This window comes from Pogona vitticeps, chromosome ZW-PAR, assembly GCF_051106095.1.
Source record: "Pogona vitticeps strain Pit_001003342236 chromosome ZW-PAR, PviZW2.1, whole genome shotgun sequence".
In the NCBI taxonomy this organism is placed as follows: domain Eukaryota; kingdom Metazoa; phylum Chordata; class Lepidosauria; order Squamata; family Agamidae; genus Pogona; species Pogona vitticeps.
In genome coordinates this window covers 1,057,555-1,072,852 of record NC_135800.1, presented here as the reverse complement: position 1 = coordinate 1,072,852, position 15,298 = coordinate 1,057,555, and the positions used below count along the sequence as shown (strand labels likewise).

At 48.2% G+C, this 15,298-nt stretch overlaps 1 protein-coding gene across 1 annotated transcript; it reads right to left on the bottom strand.

Moving 5' to 3' along the window:
• Positions 1–1,112: 1,112 nt before the first annotated feature.
• On the bottom strand, positions 1,113–9,986 carry UBAC1 (UBA domain containing 1). Its single transcript, XM_072984595.2, has 10 exons — positions 9,706–9,986; positions 7,889–8,009; positions 7,563–7,636; positions 5,807–5,914; positions 5,567–5,669; positions 4,759–4,867; positions 3,820–4,054; positions 3,212–3,298; positions 2,392–2,530; positions 1,113–2,019 (listed from the first exon to the last, which is right to left on the bottom strand). The coding sequence occupies exons 1-10, from the start codon at positions 9,841–9,843 to the stop codon at positions 1,904–1,906; spliced, it is 1,230 nt and encodes a 409-aa protein (XP_072840696.2). The 5' UTR covers positions 9,844–9,986; the 3' UTR covers positions 1,113–1,903.
• Between the last annotated feature and the right edge of the window lie 5,312 nt (positions 9,987–15,298).

Genomic DNA, 15,298 nt, shown 5'->3' with positions numbered 1-15,298 from the left:
CCGCGCAGGCGCAGAAGGGCTTCCCCGCGCCAGGGCGACCTCAGGCGTGCCTGGACTACCGCTCCCAGAAATCCTGGCCAGGACAACAGTGGCAAAGGCTCCTGGGAGTCGTAGTCCAAGAACGCCCGGGTTTCCCCAGACTGGGAGACACTGCTCTGGATGGACCGCGGTTCAGATGATCCTCCAGGCCAGGGTTTGGAGGGTCATCGTCGTGAACCAACCCAAGGAGGGAGTCTCCTGGGGCCAATCAGGGGCTCCCTGCCTGGGATCCCCCAGGTGTTCTTGGACTACAACTCCCAGAAGCCTTTGCCACCCTTTGTGCTGGCTGGACTTTAGGGCTTAAAGGGGGGCACGGGATCACAGCCTTGTGGAATACACGTGTGTGTGTGTGTGTGTGTGTGTGTGTGTGTGTGTGTGTGTGTGTGTGTGTGCGCGCGCGCATGCGCATGCATGTGTGCACTTTGCAAATGTTGTAAGCCACTTTACCTCCCCTTGAGAAAGCAAGTGGGGTATAAATCTTTTCAAAGGGAGTCAGGACTCAAAGGCAAGGAACAAGATGTCTTGTGTTTGGCTTTTGCATATTCTGTGTCGTTACATTTAATTCAAATGAAAGGATTGAATTTCCAAAGGCATAATCAAGTTGCATTTCAAAAGTAACATATGTGCAAGCATGTTACCTTTTTTGATGGAAAACTTTTTCTATTTCCTTACACATTTTTCCAAGCATCACACCCTGCTGAATCCTAAGTTTAAAGAAAATGAGCCAAAAGGAAACAATAGCAAATGAATTACAGCAGGGCCCCTGAATTTGTGGGGGGAACGATTCCAAGTCGCCCTGCAGATTCTGAAAAACACGGGTTATAACGAATGCTACACACAGAATGGTCGCCGACTCCCTTGACTCACCGGTTCTGGTAAAGATAATATAGAAATATATGTTTCTAGGACTTTTCTTTTAATGTTTTCAGATCGTGGATAAGTGAATCAGCAGATACCGATCCCGCAGACAAAAAGGGTCCACTGTACTTTAACAGTGAGTTAAATAAACATTGCTTTCTAAGAACTTTGCCACTTCAAAAACAACAACAAACTGCACACACACTACTGCAAAGTAAGTTATCCAGGTTTTAATAGAATTATGTTCCAGTTTCACACACACTGTACTGAACACCCCCTTTCCTTGCATTATAGATATTTCTCCCATGGGAGAAAGGGTGAGGGCCTTTTGTCCAGAGAGGCCGATTATGGGTTGTACATTCACAAGGGCTTGCATCCAAATTCTTTCTGAGCACGGCAAATACAGAAGATGGGAAGAAGTGGTCAGGACATCAAAATCTGAGCAGGTGCCCGCTGGAAAGAGGCAGCGATAGGAAGCGCCAAACATCTGTTCGGCTGCGTCCCCTTCTCTGTCTGACACTGAAAACATGGACTGGGTTGTTATGTCTCCTGTCATGTTTTTTTAAAAAAATGACTGTCAAACTTTTCCCTGGACATCGAGGGTATAATCTTCTGGTTCTCTGCAACATCTGGAAGAAAAGGAGAATCTCCCCATGCGGCTCTCTTCGGAATCACTCGGCGCGCAACGGATAATGTCTACCGTGATTTCCTAATGAAAGGCCGTTTGCTTCTGACACATTTGCTGGTCTCATCGCTACACGAAAGGATTTCAGCCTCTCTTTGGCCAACCTCTCCCCTAATACTAAAAACTGAAGTCACGCAGGCTGCAAATTAAAACTGCAAACAGAAATGTTTGTAACACACTTACCCCGCCCCCCTCCCCCGAGAGAGAGAAAGAAAGAAAATAAGGAACACTCAACACACGGTTTCTGCTCTTTCTCCCGGGGAGGGGGGTGCACACAGAGAAGACCGTCCAAAACGATATGGCGCACAGTTCGGTACTGTCCTACGTGCGGTTCAAGGTCTGGAAGATGCGTGAGATTTGTAACATGACGGGCCCGGTTTCTGGATCGTTCATCCACTGGGTGCTGTTTAAAGGGTTTTCCAACATGTCTTCAAAGGCTGCCAGAGAAAAGAAGGTGTGGGGGAGAAACGCTCCATTACCGACCGGCTCTGAGCAGAAAAATTGTCCTCCTTCGTCATGGTTAAAGGTGATGGGAGAAGGCTCGGAGAGTCAATCGGAACAACTAAAGCAGTCGTCCCTGGTCTTTTGGGAGGCGCAACTCCCTTTCGTAATAGCCAAGTGACCTGTGACCCCACTGACATATTTGCATATTTGCCTTAAAAAGCATTTTTTAATAAAGCCACCTCTTCTCAGAAAGCAGAGGCTTTTTTCTCCCCAAAGAGTCTTTCTCTCATATATGCACACTAAATGCTTCAAAATATAGGGTTTCCTGAGCGCATGCAGATTTCCCCCGTAGCAACACCACTTACCGAGTAGCGTTTTCGGATTGGTGAGTCCCAACTGTACGACGGGGTTTTCTAGGATAGCTTGGAAGAGAGGGCTGGCGGGGTCAATTCCCTTCTCTAAATCCTCTGGGGTAGGTTTCCGGTCTCCTAGCAGCCATTCACACTATAAAAAGTCAGAAATAATAATAATAATAGTAATATCCTCCTCATCCTCATCTTAATGCTACAGAGCTGGAAGGGTCCCTCGAGGTCATCTAGTCCAGCCCCTTTCAAGGAGACCCAGTGGGGGAATTGAACTCCCAGCCTCAGGCTTCACAGCCAGAGAACTGAACCACTAATGTTAATCACTTGAGAAGTTTCTAACAGTTTAAATACACATGAAGAAACCATCTGAGGGGAGATTTTCTCTACTTGTACCGAGAACTGAAAAGTGATTCTTTTTTAGGATTTGTACTGCTCTCCCATAAAACAGGAATGTTAATTCCGACACACAAAAGCTTTCACGCTGTTTATAAACTGCCCCATGTGCTAAAAGAATCTCAAACGAAGAAAGAGCCAGAGTCGCTTGACTTCATGGCGCAGGGGTTAAACTGCCGCACGGGAAAAGACCATCGTGCTGAGAAAAGTTCAAGGCAGGAGGAAAAGAGGAGGACGTAATGGGAGATGGATTAATTCCATATAGGAACCACCATCTTTGGTTTGCAAGACCTGAGAAGGGACTTCTTGGGGGTGAATAATTCATAAGGTCACTAATAGATGGAATCCAGTTGACGGCAAAGAATGACGACAATCCTCCCAAGTCATCTTTAAGTTTGGTCCCGTTACAACCATGCCGAGCGCTCACCGCTGCGTTCTGTTGATTGTTGTTCACCCTGAGGGCATCCACAACTTCTCGTTCATCGAAGCCCATCTCCATCAAGGCGATGACAGCCTAAAACCAGAAGCACAGAGCTGCTTACGGAGGGCAGGGGACAGATTCTAAGGCAAGCTACTTCCTCCTGGCCGACTCAGAAAGATCTGCAGAACGCAACGTCCAGCATCCAAACCCTGCACCATCGTAAGTGTAAATAGCCCACATTTTCAGCGGCAGGGAAATATAAATGCACATCGGGTTTCAAAGTACATTTAAAGGTTTAAATGCAGATCGGATAAGAATCTGAATATCTAGACCTGCCTGTTTTGTTTCTAGCCAAAATCAGGCCCTCTTCTACCCCACTCACTTCAGTGGGAAGAGTTCATTACACATCCATTAAGTCTCTCTCAATCTCTTCAGAGAAACCCAAACCAGCGTTGGATCAAGTAAACATACGTGAAGAACTGCTTCCGTAAAACCAGGTGCCACCAAAAAATGCAAGTAGCCCATTTAGCGAGAAGATGACACAGCCAGATCCTTCAAGCCCCACTGCATAAAATCTACATTCTCGCGCACGTGTGCGTAAAGTGGAGGCATACCCTTGGATCGGGACGAAACTCTCTTTTCCTGCGTATCTTTTTGAATATTTCCGTCAGTTCGTCCTTGGTCTCCTCTTTGACGGCTTCCGGGCGAGCAGCCTCCGCCGCCGGTTGGACTGATGATGCTCCCGCTTCTGCGCCGTCTTCTGCCGAGAACTGACCTGGCAGGGGGGCATCAACGGTGGGGTCATCCGCATGTTCAATCAGCCATTCCATGGCCTGAGTCACGGACATGCTGCATGACGAAGGTCACAGGTCAATAAGGGGCACCGCACATCTGGACGGAGACAAGAGACCGGGAGAAACGGCCTCGCGCTAAGTTTCCAGCAGCAGCAGGAGGCAAGAGCTGTGATGATCATACTGCGCCAAGAAGGTCTCGGACGGTGAAACGGGAGTAAGCAAGGCAAAACGGGGATAGTTCCACCCGAGGGACTGTGCTCGGAGGGCACCAAGGGATGAATGAATTGCAAATATAGTATTACCATAGTATCCGTGGGGGAGATGGGTTCCAAGCCCCCAACCCCGCGGAGGCTGGAAAACATGGAAGTATCAAATACTTTGTATTGCACGGTCTCTTGTTCCCAGTGGTGGCCAGTTCAGGAAAAATATACTCTGGAAATTTGTATAAATATGTATTTTTGTGATGGGGTCCTTTAGTATTTTCTGGCAGTGGATAAGTGAATCAGCGGATATTGATCCTCCGGAATAGGCAGGTGCTCCTCTATAAGAAGGGTTCTAAGGCCAAAAACACGGGCCTCTCCTTGCACACCCTGCTCTTATTCATCAACGGCCCCTACTGGAATCCTTAGGGGAGAACCACAGCTCCGGCTTCTATCGTTGCGTTTTAACAAGGAGAACTCGGGAAGAGTCAGGCGCTCAACGTGAGGCCGCCTCTGGGACCGGCCAGGAATGACCCGACACCCACCCCACGGTACCTACTGGTTTAAGCGAAGGGCTTTGACCGCGCGGCTCTCGGGAAATCCCATCTCTGTCAGCTGCCGCAAGGCGATCTCATCCACCCGGTCATCCTCGTCTTCGTCCAGCATGGCTAGAGACAAATAAATAAATAAGTAAAGAAGGAACCAGCCAAGCAAGCAAACCAAAGGGATCAGTGCCCGATTGCTCGTGGATCCTTAATAGCTTGGGGTTCTTTTCTTTAACCAACAGAAAAGGGGGGAGTGACAATACAGAACATGCACTAATCCAGAGGGTGATGGGTCCTGTATTCCACAGTCAATGGGGCAAAGCCCTACCATCCCCATGAACCTGTCCAGGTCTTGCTAAACTCCAAAATGGGAAATCCCCAGAAACCTCACCTGCACCACCCACTCCAAGTCCCTTCCACAAAGGAGTCTGGAGTATAGACCAGGATTTCAGGCAGGAGAGAGACTTTTTAAAGACTTGAAAGGCGGTCCTACAGAGGAGGGGCAGGACCTGTTCCCCATCATCCCCGAGGGCAGGAGACGCAAGAATGGGCTTAAGCGACAAGAAACTAGGTTTCGGTTGAATATCAGGAGGAAAAAAAAAATTCTTAACTGTTAGAGCAGTACGACAACGGAACCCATGATCTCAAGGGGAGAGGGTGGTGAGCGCTCCAACCGCTGGAGGCCTTCAAAATAAAGTTGGACCACCCTCTGTCAGACATGCTTTCATTTTCCTGCCTTGAGCTGGGTGGGTTGGACTCAATGTCCAACTCCATTATTCTATGTTTTGATCATCATAAACACAGTTAAGTACACTTACATACCATTTGCCTTCTTAAACAGTTCAACTGCATCTGGGTTCAGTGCCAGCAGCTTCTGGGCAACTTCTATGAGCGACACTAAAATCTTCCGAAGTTCTGTTTGGAACTAACAGGGGGGAAAAAAAAGGAAAGTCCTATTTTTCTTATTTAAAAGCCATTCTCTTGTAGAGTCAGACACAATTCTGGAAAGGGAGACCTCCATTTGTCTCTTAACTGCCTCTGAAGCACGGAAAGATAACTCACATCTCTCATATTGTGATGAGCCACGCTGCGATCGACGCTGTGAGACGGGAGACTGGTGGTGGCTTTCAGGATGGCTTCTTTGTCTGGCGCCTTCTGCTCCTGCTTCCGCTAGAACGAGAAAAGGACGCGCCTCGCGTCAACCGAGAGAGGAGCACATTTCACCTAGAAAGGGGTACGGCTGGATCTAAAGTCTGTCACGATCCCCTGAAGAAAGACCTCTGAGATGACAACAGGAGTTGAGACTTGAATACAAGCCTGAATTAATATTTCACAACTTTTTGCCTGCATGCAAGGAGAAGATGATTCCCAGGCGATCTCTAGCCCAGATCTTAGGCGACTGCGTTGATCTTGGAATCCTTTTCTACCATTCTTCAAGCCAGATTCAGGCTGAATATTAGGGGGAAACTTCTCAACTGTTAGAGCAGTATGACAACGGAACCCATGACCTCAAGGGGAGGTGGTGAGCGCTCCAACGCTGGAGGCCTTCAAGAGAACGTTGGACCACCGTGCATCAGATCAGCTTTGATTTGGATTCCTGGATTGAGCAGGGGGTTGAACTCGATAGCCCTTCCCACTCCATGATTCTAGGCTTGGATTCTATGCCCAGAAATATACTGTATTTTTTGCTCCATAAGACGCACCTTTCCATAAGGCGCACCAATTTTTTAGGAGAAGAACACAGGAAAATATAATCTGTTTTCTTTGCTCCATAAGACGCACAGACTTTCCACCCCGTTTGTGGGGGAAAAGTGTGTCTTATGGTGCGAAAAATACGGTATGCCCTGCCTTCTAGCTGACATTGTGAGGTTTGCACAGAACAAGCTTCTGCTCTTTTCCCAACCTTGCAAGATCACCGCCCCTAATCATCTTGGCTATTTGCCAATTTTACACAGAGCGATGCGTGAGCCACTGGCAGTTCTCTGTGAACACCCTACGTTATCAGGAAGAGAAGACAGGCAGGAGGCTAAATATAGGCCCTACGGAGTCACAACACGCACCACCCAAAATAGCCACAAGCTTACAACACAGAGGCTGTCAGGACAGGGGCCAAATGTCCCGTCGCTGCCTCCCAACTGTCCTCTAGCTGAGTGCAGATTTTTTGTTTTGGTCAATGCACTTTGCGACAGGACAAGAAACATGGAGAGTTATTTCCCAAGCCTTCTTCCAAAAGTCAGCCAAGAAACACAGGCAGGATACGCTACCACCAGTTGTGGGATAGGCCCCTTCCACCACAGCTTCAGTTCCACTCCACCTCTGTAGACTCCATCACACTGACTTTTCTACAGGGGGAAAGTGGAGTAAAAGAGATCGCAGGCTAAGGCAATCCACGCCAGGAGAGATTGTCTCTAGAGAGAAAGCGAGGAGCACCTAAGGTTTTGTCAATGTCAAACTTAACAGCGGCAGAGCTGGAAGGGACCCACGAGATCATCCAGCCCAACCCCTGTCAAGGAGGCACCCTTGGGGGAATCGAACTCCCAAACTACCTAAGCCACTGAGTTATCCAGCAGTTCCTCTTCCCATAAGTTACAGCACCCATGCATCAGCTCAGACCTCAGCACAGAGCTGATACCAGTGGTTCCCAAACCTGAGGCCCCCAGATGTTCTTGGACCAAAACTCCAAGAAACCTTCACCTCTAGCTGGGCTGGCCAGGATTTCTGGGAGTTGTAGTCCGAGAGCATCTAGAACCCCTGTTCTAGACACTGCCCAGGATGGCTAGAACCAGGAAGAACCACTTCCCGTGCCCGTTGGACTCACTTTCTCCTCGGCAGAAACATCGGACATTTTGGGAGGGGCGGGCGGCGCTCTTTTCTTCACCAGCACCAGAACATCTGGAAGAGAGAGAAAGAGAGAAAGAGAGATAAGGATCAAAACAGAAGCAAGGTGGCATGTCTGTAGATGTCACACAATTAAAATGGGAGAAAAGGCTGTTAAAGGATGGGAAACATGTCTTAGCCCATTAAGCCACTCAGTGGGAACAGAACCGCCGCCTTCTGGTTACAAGAATCAAGCTGGGCCGCGGGGCAATCGGTCCACCCTATCTCGGGGACCATTTCTTTCTACGAAGGCTACGAGAATAGTACCTCGGTCTTGAACATTCTCCTCCGAGACCGTTTTGGTATCTGTCAGGACCTTCTCGGAAGCCGCGTGGATCAATTTATGGTGCGTGATGCATTTGGGGTCTTCCAAACTCCCGGGCGCACACTGCAGAGGAAATAATTTTTACGGTGGCTAAAGAATAAGCAAAAAACCCCACACCTTTCATTTTGCAAAAGCTGGACACCTTTCATGAACTGATTTCCAACAGAAAGGTTTGTGAGTGACTTTGGAGACGCTTGATAGCAATAGGCAGCTTCCATTTTCAGACAGAAATAACAGTACGACCTCCCTATCTGCCGAGTCACTTCTCCACTGCCTGGAAATACTACATAAAAACCCACAGAAATGCATATTTAGATATCTCAAAGTAGCCAGTGTGGGTCTTTCCTGCACAACTTTGAGAGGTAGGACAGAGGGAGGGAACCCCCCACCCCAAGTTCACTCAGCCAGCTTCATTACCCTCGCCGGCTTGTTTTTAATATTGCAAGCTGCCTTTGGGGCTTCCTGGGCAGAAAAGTGGGTATAATATACAACAAGCCTTGTGGCGCAGGGATTAAACGGCACTATTGCTGTGAAGACTCTGCTCGCGGCTGGAGTTCAATCCCCATGGGCTCAGCCCGCCATCCTTCCAAGGTTGGGAAACGGAGTACCTAGCTTGCTGGGGAGGGGAGGCGAGGTCTAGCCTGCATAATTAAATTGCAAAACCATCCAGAGAAAGCTTTAAGAGCTGTGGGGTGGTCTATAAGCAGCACACATTTGCTTTTATAATATAATATACTAAAGTGTAGTATCATATCGCATAATGTACCACAGCATAATATAGTACATGATGATGTAGTACAATATGGTATAGCATAAAAGACCACAATATAGCCTATTAATATAGTATATTATATTTTATTTATTTAATTTATACCCTGCCTATCTGGTCATTGCAACCACTCTCTTTATATATTATACCGTATAGCCTATGGGAGCATCACATAGTTCAATAGAATACAATACAGCCTATTATAGTATAATACCGCTTAATATTAGTATACATAGTACAATACAACGTATAATATAGCACAGTATACTGCAATGTGTATTATAATGTAGGTGATTATAGTACTATACCATAGCATAGTATGCCTTAGAAGTATTGTATAGCACAATGCAGCAAGAGGATTAAGAGCCAGTGCAATGTATATTATAATACAAGAGGGGCGATTATAGTATTAAGGTACCCCAAAAGAGAGAGAGAGAGACCCCCCCCCGCAAAGGGAGGGTCGGAGGGTCTCCTCCTCCTCCTCGGACCTCTTATTATTCCCCCTTACCCACTCTGGGGTTGGGGGGTTGCCCTCCCCTCCCTTTCTTCCCCTCCCCCCAGGGGTTGCCCTCCCTTCCCCCTTTCTTCCCCTCCCCCCAGGGGTTGCCCTCCCCTCCCCCTAGGGGTTGCCCTCCCCTCCCCCTTTCTTCCCCTCCCCCCAGGGGTTGCCCTCCCCTCCCCCTTTCTTCCCCTCCCCCCAGGGGTTGCCCTCCCCTCCCCCTTTCTTCCCCTCCCCCCAGGGGTTGCCCTCCCCTCCCCCCAGGGGTTGCCCTCCCCTCCCCCTTTCTTCCCCTCCCCCCAGGGGTTGCCCTCCCCTCCCCCCAGGGGTTGCCCTCCCCTCCCCCTTTCTTCCCCTCCCCCCAGGGGTTGCCCTCCCCTCCCCCCAGGGGTTGCCCTCCCCTCCCCCTTTCTTCCCCTCCCCCCAGGGGTTGCCCTCCCCTCCCCCCTTCTTCCCCTCCCCCCCCCCAAACTATCTCCTTGCTCGCTCACGTGCTTGAGGCAGCGCTCCTTGAGGCGCTCGACGGCCGTGTCCTCGGGGACCTCTTCCAGCCACTCGGCCCCGTCCAGGGCGCAGATCCGGAGCCGCAGCACCTTCGCCGCGAAGATCTTCTCCTCCTGCACGAACATCGCCCGCCCGGCCGGAAGGAGAAGGAAGAAGGAGAGAAAGAAGGGAGAGCCGGGCCTCCCGCCTGCCGCTCACCCTCCTTCCCTCCCTCGCCGGCTGGGCCTGGCCTGGCCTGCTCCGTCTCCCCCTCGCTGGGCTAGGCCTAACTTCCGGTCTGCGCCGGAAGTGGGGGGGAGAAAATAGTCCCTCGCGGGGCATGCCGGGAGCTGCAGTTCCTGCGCCCACAGACTTCGGAGATAGAAAACCCCTCCCTAGAAAGGGGGGGTGACTTCCGAGTCCCTCCCTTCCCCCCCCCACAATAGTGGTCCATCATCTTCCGGGGTGGGTGGGTTTCGAGCCCTTCCCTGTTCCTCCTTTTGGGGGGGGCGTTTCCACCCCCCTTGAGAAGGAAGAAGGGCAACCCGCTCCCCTTCCTTTCCTCATGGGTGTCCTCCCCCCCCAAAAAAATAAATACATGGAGCAGAAAGACTGAAACACTCCCCTCATGTGGCTCTTTGGTCCCCGAGGAAACATCTTCTCTCCCCCCCACCCCACCTCTCCATGTTCTTCTTCATCATCCTCTTAGGACAGCCAAGCTGGAAAAGGGGACCCTGGGGATCATCCAGCCCAACCCACCTCAAGGAAGGCACCGTGGTGGAGGATTCGAACTCCCAGCCTCTGGCTGGTCTAAAACCACTGAACTAACCAGGAGCTCATTAAGAATCGTCGTCATCCGCTTAGAGCTGGAAAAGGGGGTCCTGCGGGGTCATCCAGTCCAGCCCCTCTCCAGGAGGCCCCGTGGGGGAATCGAACTCCCAACCCTCTGGCTCCCCTAAGCTAACCAGTCGGCGGAACGATTGAACCCCCTTTTGGATGTTTTACATCCTCATCACGGAACGGCAGAGCTGGAAAGGGGACCCCGGTGGGTCATCCAGTCCAGCCCCTGACCAGGAGGCCCCGTGGGGGGGGAATCGAACTCCCAACCTCTAAACCACAGAGCTATCCAGCCGTTTACAAACAGGAGCCTTGTAGTAGCATCGTATTCTTTATTTCTTAAGATCGAGTTCGGTGGTTTTCAACCGTCGGCGCTTTCGATGCCGTTTGTCGTGCTGCGAATGGACCTCGGAAGGCCATCAAAGTCAAACCGGTTCCATGAATCCAACCTTACTTGATGTCCGCTTCCCACATTTCGTGCGGGTCTTTCCTCTTTTTTTAAACTTCTGTGCTCATCAGCTATAAGACATCATCTTTTTAGCATCCAACTACTTCCGTTTCTACTGCCTAGCAGAACAACAGAAACTGATTTCCCCCTTGTGTTGTGCGAATGACCAAATCTTAAAAGTCGATTTATTTAAAGGATGCTTAAAGGTAGTTCTTATTGCCCCGGTGACGGTGGCCGTCTTCACTCAAAACCAAACCAGACCCCCAAAAATCCGTTCCCATTCCCGACTCGTCCTAAGAACAGATGCAAACATTGGAGCAAAGTGGCTTAAATTCCTGTCCTTAACGAGACGCTCGTGCGCGTTAGTCGGAAAAAATAACCGACGGACAAGAGGAAGGCAGAGTTTTATTTCCTTTATTATTTTGTAAATGTGAATTTTACAAAGCATCCATTAATGATCATATTTTTAAATGGATTTTCTTTTTTCCATTAGATGAAGACAGCTAATGACCACATTTTTTCAAACTCTTGGGATGGGGGAAAAATGGATATTTTAAAGTCTCCCCACACTATTGTTTCATATGTTACATTAAGGGATCAGTATCGTCAGGCATGGCTTTAAAATAACAGTCTTCTGCTAGATGAGAAATGGCACGTATATTAACAAAACAGAGAAGGAGTAACTTTTGTGTAGCTGAAACATTAACTCAGCAGCACTGTGAAATCTCTCCTTTTCCACCGGGATTATTATTATTTTAACAGTCATGAATTACAGTACTACAGAATACTTCAATACATATGTTCCTAAGAACAATCTTGTTCTTTTAAGACTTCTCTTAGACGATGCCAAGGAGCAACACCTTATTTGACTCAAGCGCTGCCCAAAAGGTTCAAGTTAAAAATATGTATACATTTCTGCTTAGACTATGTCTTTATAATTTTTTTTTGTCTCTTAAAAATACTATTGCAAGTTTTGACTCCCCGTATCCCCGCCCCCCCGCCCGCCCCCCCCCACCAACTCCCTCTTCATTTCATACAATTAAGTCAAAAAAGTGCAAAAAAGATATGGTGGAAGAAATTTGACGGGAACATCGTAAAGGGCTTCAGCCTGAGGGTTTCAGAAATATGGGCAGGATTTCTTGGATTTTTGGACTGCAACTCCCGCAAAGTCTTCATTCAGTGAGATTCGGCAGATCGAAATTCGCAGACACCTAACTTTGGCTCACCTGGGAGATAGGCCTTAACCGGAAGGCATCGAGGCCGAGCTAGGCCACGTTCTGTCCATGCATCTTGTGATGGTTGGCCTCAAAGCCTTCCAGATTAAGTCTTTCTCCCAGGTGAGCCACATTTCGGGGTCTGCCTGTCAAGCAGAACTCCCAGAAGGGAGAATTATGGGATTTGTAGTCCAAAACCAAAAATGAATAAAAAAAAATCCCATCTCTATTCAGAAATGTAATCACTTTAACTCCCCCAAACCCAGTCCCCCCCTTTGCCTCTCCACCGCTGAAATTTTTTTAGCGGCGAGTGGGAAACAGAAATGCACGTTCAGTCCTGACAGGATCATGACCGCTCACATGTCCAGTTGCTTTCCGCAATCCTGGCTCTCACAGCAGCGATTATGGGATGATGCCTAGGAACCACACGTGCCCACCCACCCTCTGCGCTCTGACGGCGTCTCTGAAAACGGCATCGCAGAACCGGTTGAGTTCTCAGGGTTTAACCCCGAGAGTTGTCGGCTGTGGAGGAAAGTAGCCCAGATCATGGTGGGAAATGAAACCCGACTTTTCCCCCGGGGGGTTGGTCCGTTTTAAAAAATTAATGTTGCATTGAAAGAAATTCCAACTCGGAGCATATCCTCCTAAGCTAACCCAGAGATCCATGGGGAAGAGGGTGAAAGAAACCAATGTCATTAAGAAAGTATTATATATTCAGAGGCAAGGTTTGCTAACGCTTGTCCAAACGTTTGCCAAGGCAAATGACAACATCAGGCAGAGAAAGAAGTCAAGTGATTTCTCTACACTTCCCTGCTCCTGTCCATATCTTGAATAACATTGACTTCTATATACAGTAGGACTCCCCCTATCCACGGGATCAGTTATCCACTGATTCACTTATCTGCGGGATGAAACTATTAAATAAAACCCTCCAGAAACACCTATTTATATGTATTTCCAGGGTGTATTTTCTAGAACTGGCCACTTAAGGGAGCCAGAGATCATGCAAAGTCTAGCGTTGGATGCTTGCATGTTTTTCAGCATCGACAGAGGGGCAGTTTGGAAACAATCCCACGCAGATACTGAACCAACGAACTGCTGGTTTGTGCCCATCTGGAATCCAAATCAAAGTCCGTCTTGCAAACGGTTGCCTCTCATGATAATGGAGAAGATAACGGACTTTAGTGCTGCCCTCAACCCCATTCCCTGCCCCAAGCTGGGGAAGGCTACCCCGAACGAGAGTTTTCAGGCTGACGAAACAAATTTCTAAACCCGAATTTCCGAATCAATACACAGCACAGTCTTTGGTGGTGTGCGGTCGGTTTTTTGGGGGGTGATTTTTTTTGCTTGTTTTTTTAAAAAAGACATACCCAGGATCACGTCAAAGATTTGAAGCCCAAATTAAAGCCTATTTTAGTCAGGGCAAGGAAGGAAGAGAGATCGAAAGATCTCAACCGGCGGAACGGAGGACAAGGATATGGCTTCACGCGGTCCAACCTTTGCCGTCCAGATTAGATTCCAGAGTCTACTCCAAATTGTGGTGTTCGGAGGGGAGGGGGGAAGTCCTGGTTTCGAACCCCCGATAAAAGCCATGCTAAGCTACCAGGCAACATGGAGGGACGTTCCAATCTGGAAAAAGAGGAAGGTCTAAATTCCCTGTTCTATAACGTGGCAACCATAAAGTCCAACCAGGGTTTCGGTTTTTACACATTTATCGTCTTTAGAAAGGTGCGTGAGATATAATATACACATATAATATTGCTAACAGTCAAGCATTAAGAATAAAGGTGCAGACATACCATAAATACTCTGAGGTTTTTCCCCCCCACCTTACATCAGGTCTAAAGGGACGCCTTTTACATTTCACATTCTGCATGATCAAGAGTCAGGAAGCAGCCCCCTCCAAAAAAAAAAGCTCGCCACGTCGCTCGTGTTCCTGTAAACCAAGGAAGGGGAACCAGATCCGAGGGGATTTGGGGCGGAGTTCCTTCCGATCTCGTTCGCTTTCGTTTCCGCTTCTCAAAAGGCTTAAGGCACTCCGGGGAGCCCGATTCTGATGGGCTTCATTCTCACGTTACATTCTTTATTTTGCCCGAGGACTTTAGGGTAAAACATTCTTCTTTACCGTTTGGAAGGATACAATCATGAACCACAGGTTATCTCGGAAGTACAGTAGGACCTCCCCTTATCCGCAGGATCAGTATCCACTGAGTCACTTCACCATAGCCTGAAAAGTTTGAAAAATATTAAAAGAAAAAAAATGCCCAGAAATATAGGTTTCGAATGAGGAAGTTACCAGAATTGGCCACAAGAGGGAGCCAGAGACCATGCTATGTATTGTGTTTACTATTAAAATAGTGTTTGCTACAATCCGCGTTTTTCGGTATCCGCAGACGGGGGCTGGGACTGATTCCCATGGATACGGGGGTCCTACTGTACACCATTCATATCCTCCACACACTAGATTGTTGTAGTGCAAAATGTTAGCCCTCATCTAGAAGACCAGGAAATCCCCACCCCCACCCCAAATGAACCCTTTACATTTTCAAGCTTACGTAGAGTTCTCTCTCTCTCTCTCTCTCTCTCTCTAATTATAAAGTAAAATACAAATAAAACAGACAAGCAAACAAACAAACAAACCAAACTGAAAAGAAAGTGTACATGAAATTGTGCTTGGTATAAAAATATATTCTAATTGTGCAACATGACAATCTCTTCGGATTCTCTCCTAAGCCGTTCAAGTATTTATTTATTTTTGCCCTGCTAGTTCAATCAACGAGACTCCCAGGACAGCGGGTGTGGTTGGGCGCATTGCTTTTGGTAGGGTATTTCATTTGGAAAACACACACACACACAAAAATCAACTACAGTAGGACCCTCACATCCACAGGTTCAGAATCTGCCGATTTACTTATCCACGGTCTGAAAATATTAAATATACTAAAAAAAATAAATCCTAGAAATAGATTTATCAAGATGAAGTTGCCAGAACTGGCCACGAGAGGGAGCCAGAGACCAGGCTATGTATAAGATCCACTATAATCTGCATTTTTCAGCATCTCCCGGTGGGCTTGGAACCAGTCCCCCATGGATACAGGAGTC

Coding starts and splice junctions, on each gene's coding strand:
- UBAC1 (XM_072984595.2), bottom strand. CDS start 9,843: ATGTTCGTGCAGGAGGAGAAGATCTTCGCGGCGAAGGTGCTGCGGCTC. Junction 5,670..5,806: donor CTCATCACAATATGAGAGAT/GTGAGTTATCTT, acceptor CCCCCCTGTTAG/TTCCAAACAGAACTTCGGAA. Junction 2,020..2,391: donor CAATCCGAAAACGCTACTCG/GTAAGTGGTGTT, acceptor TTTCTCTGGCAG/CCTTTGAAGACATGTTGGAA.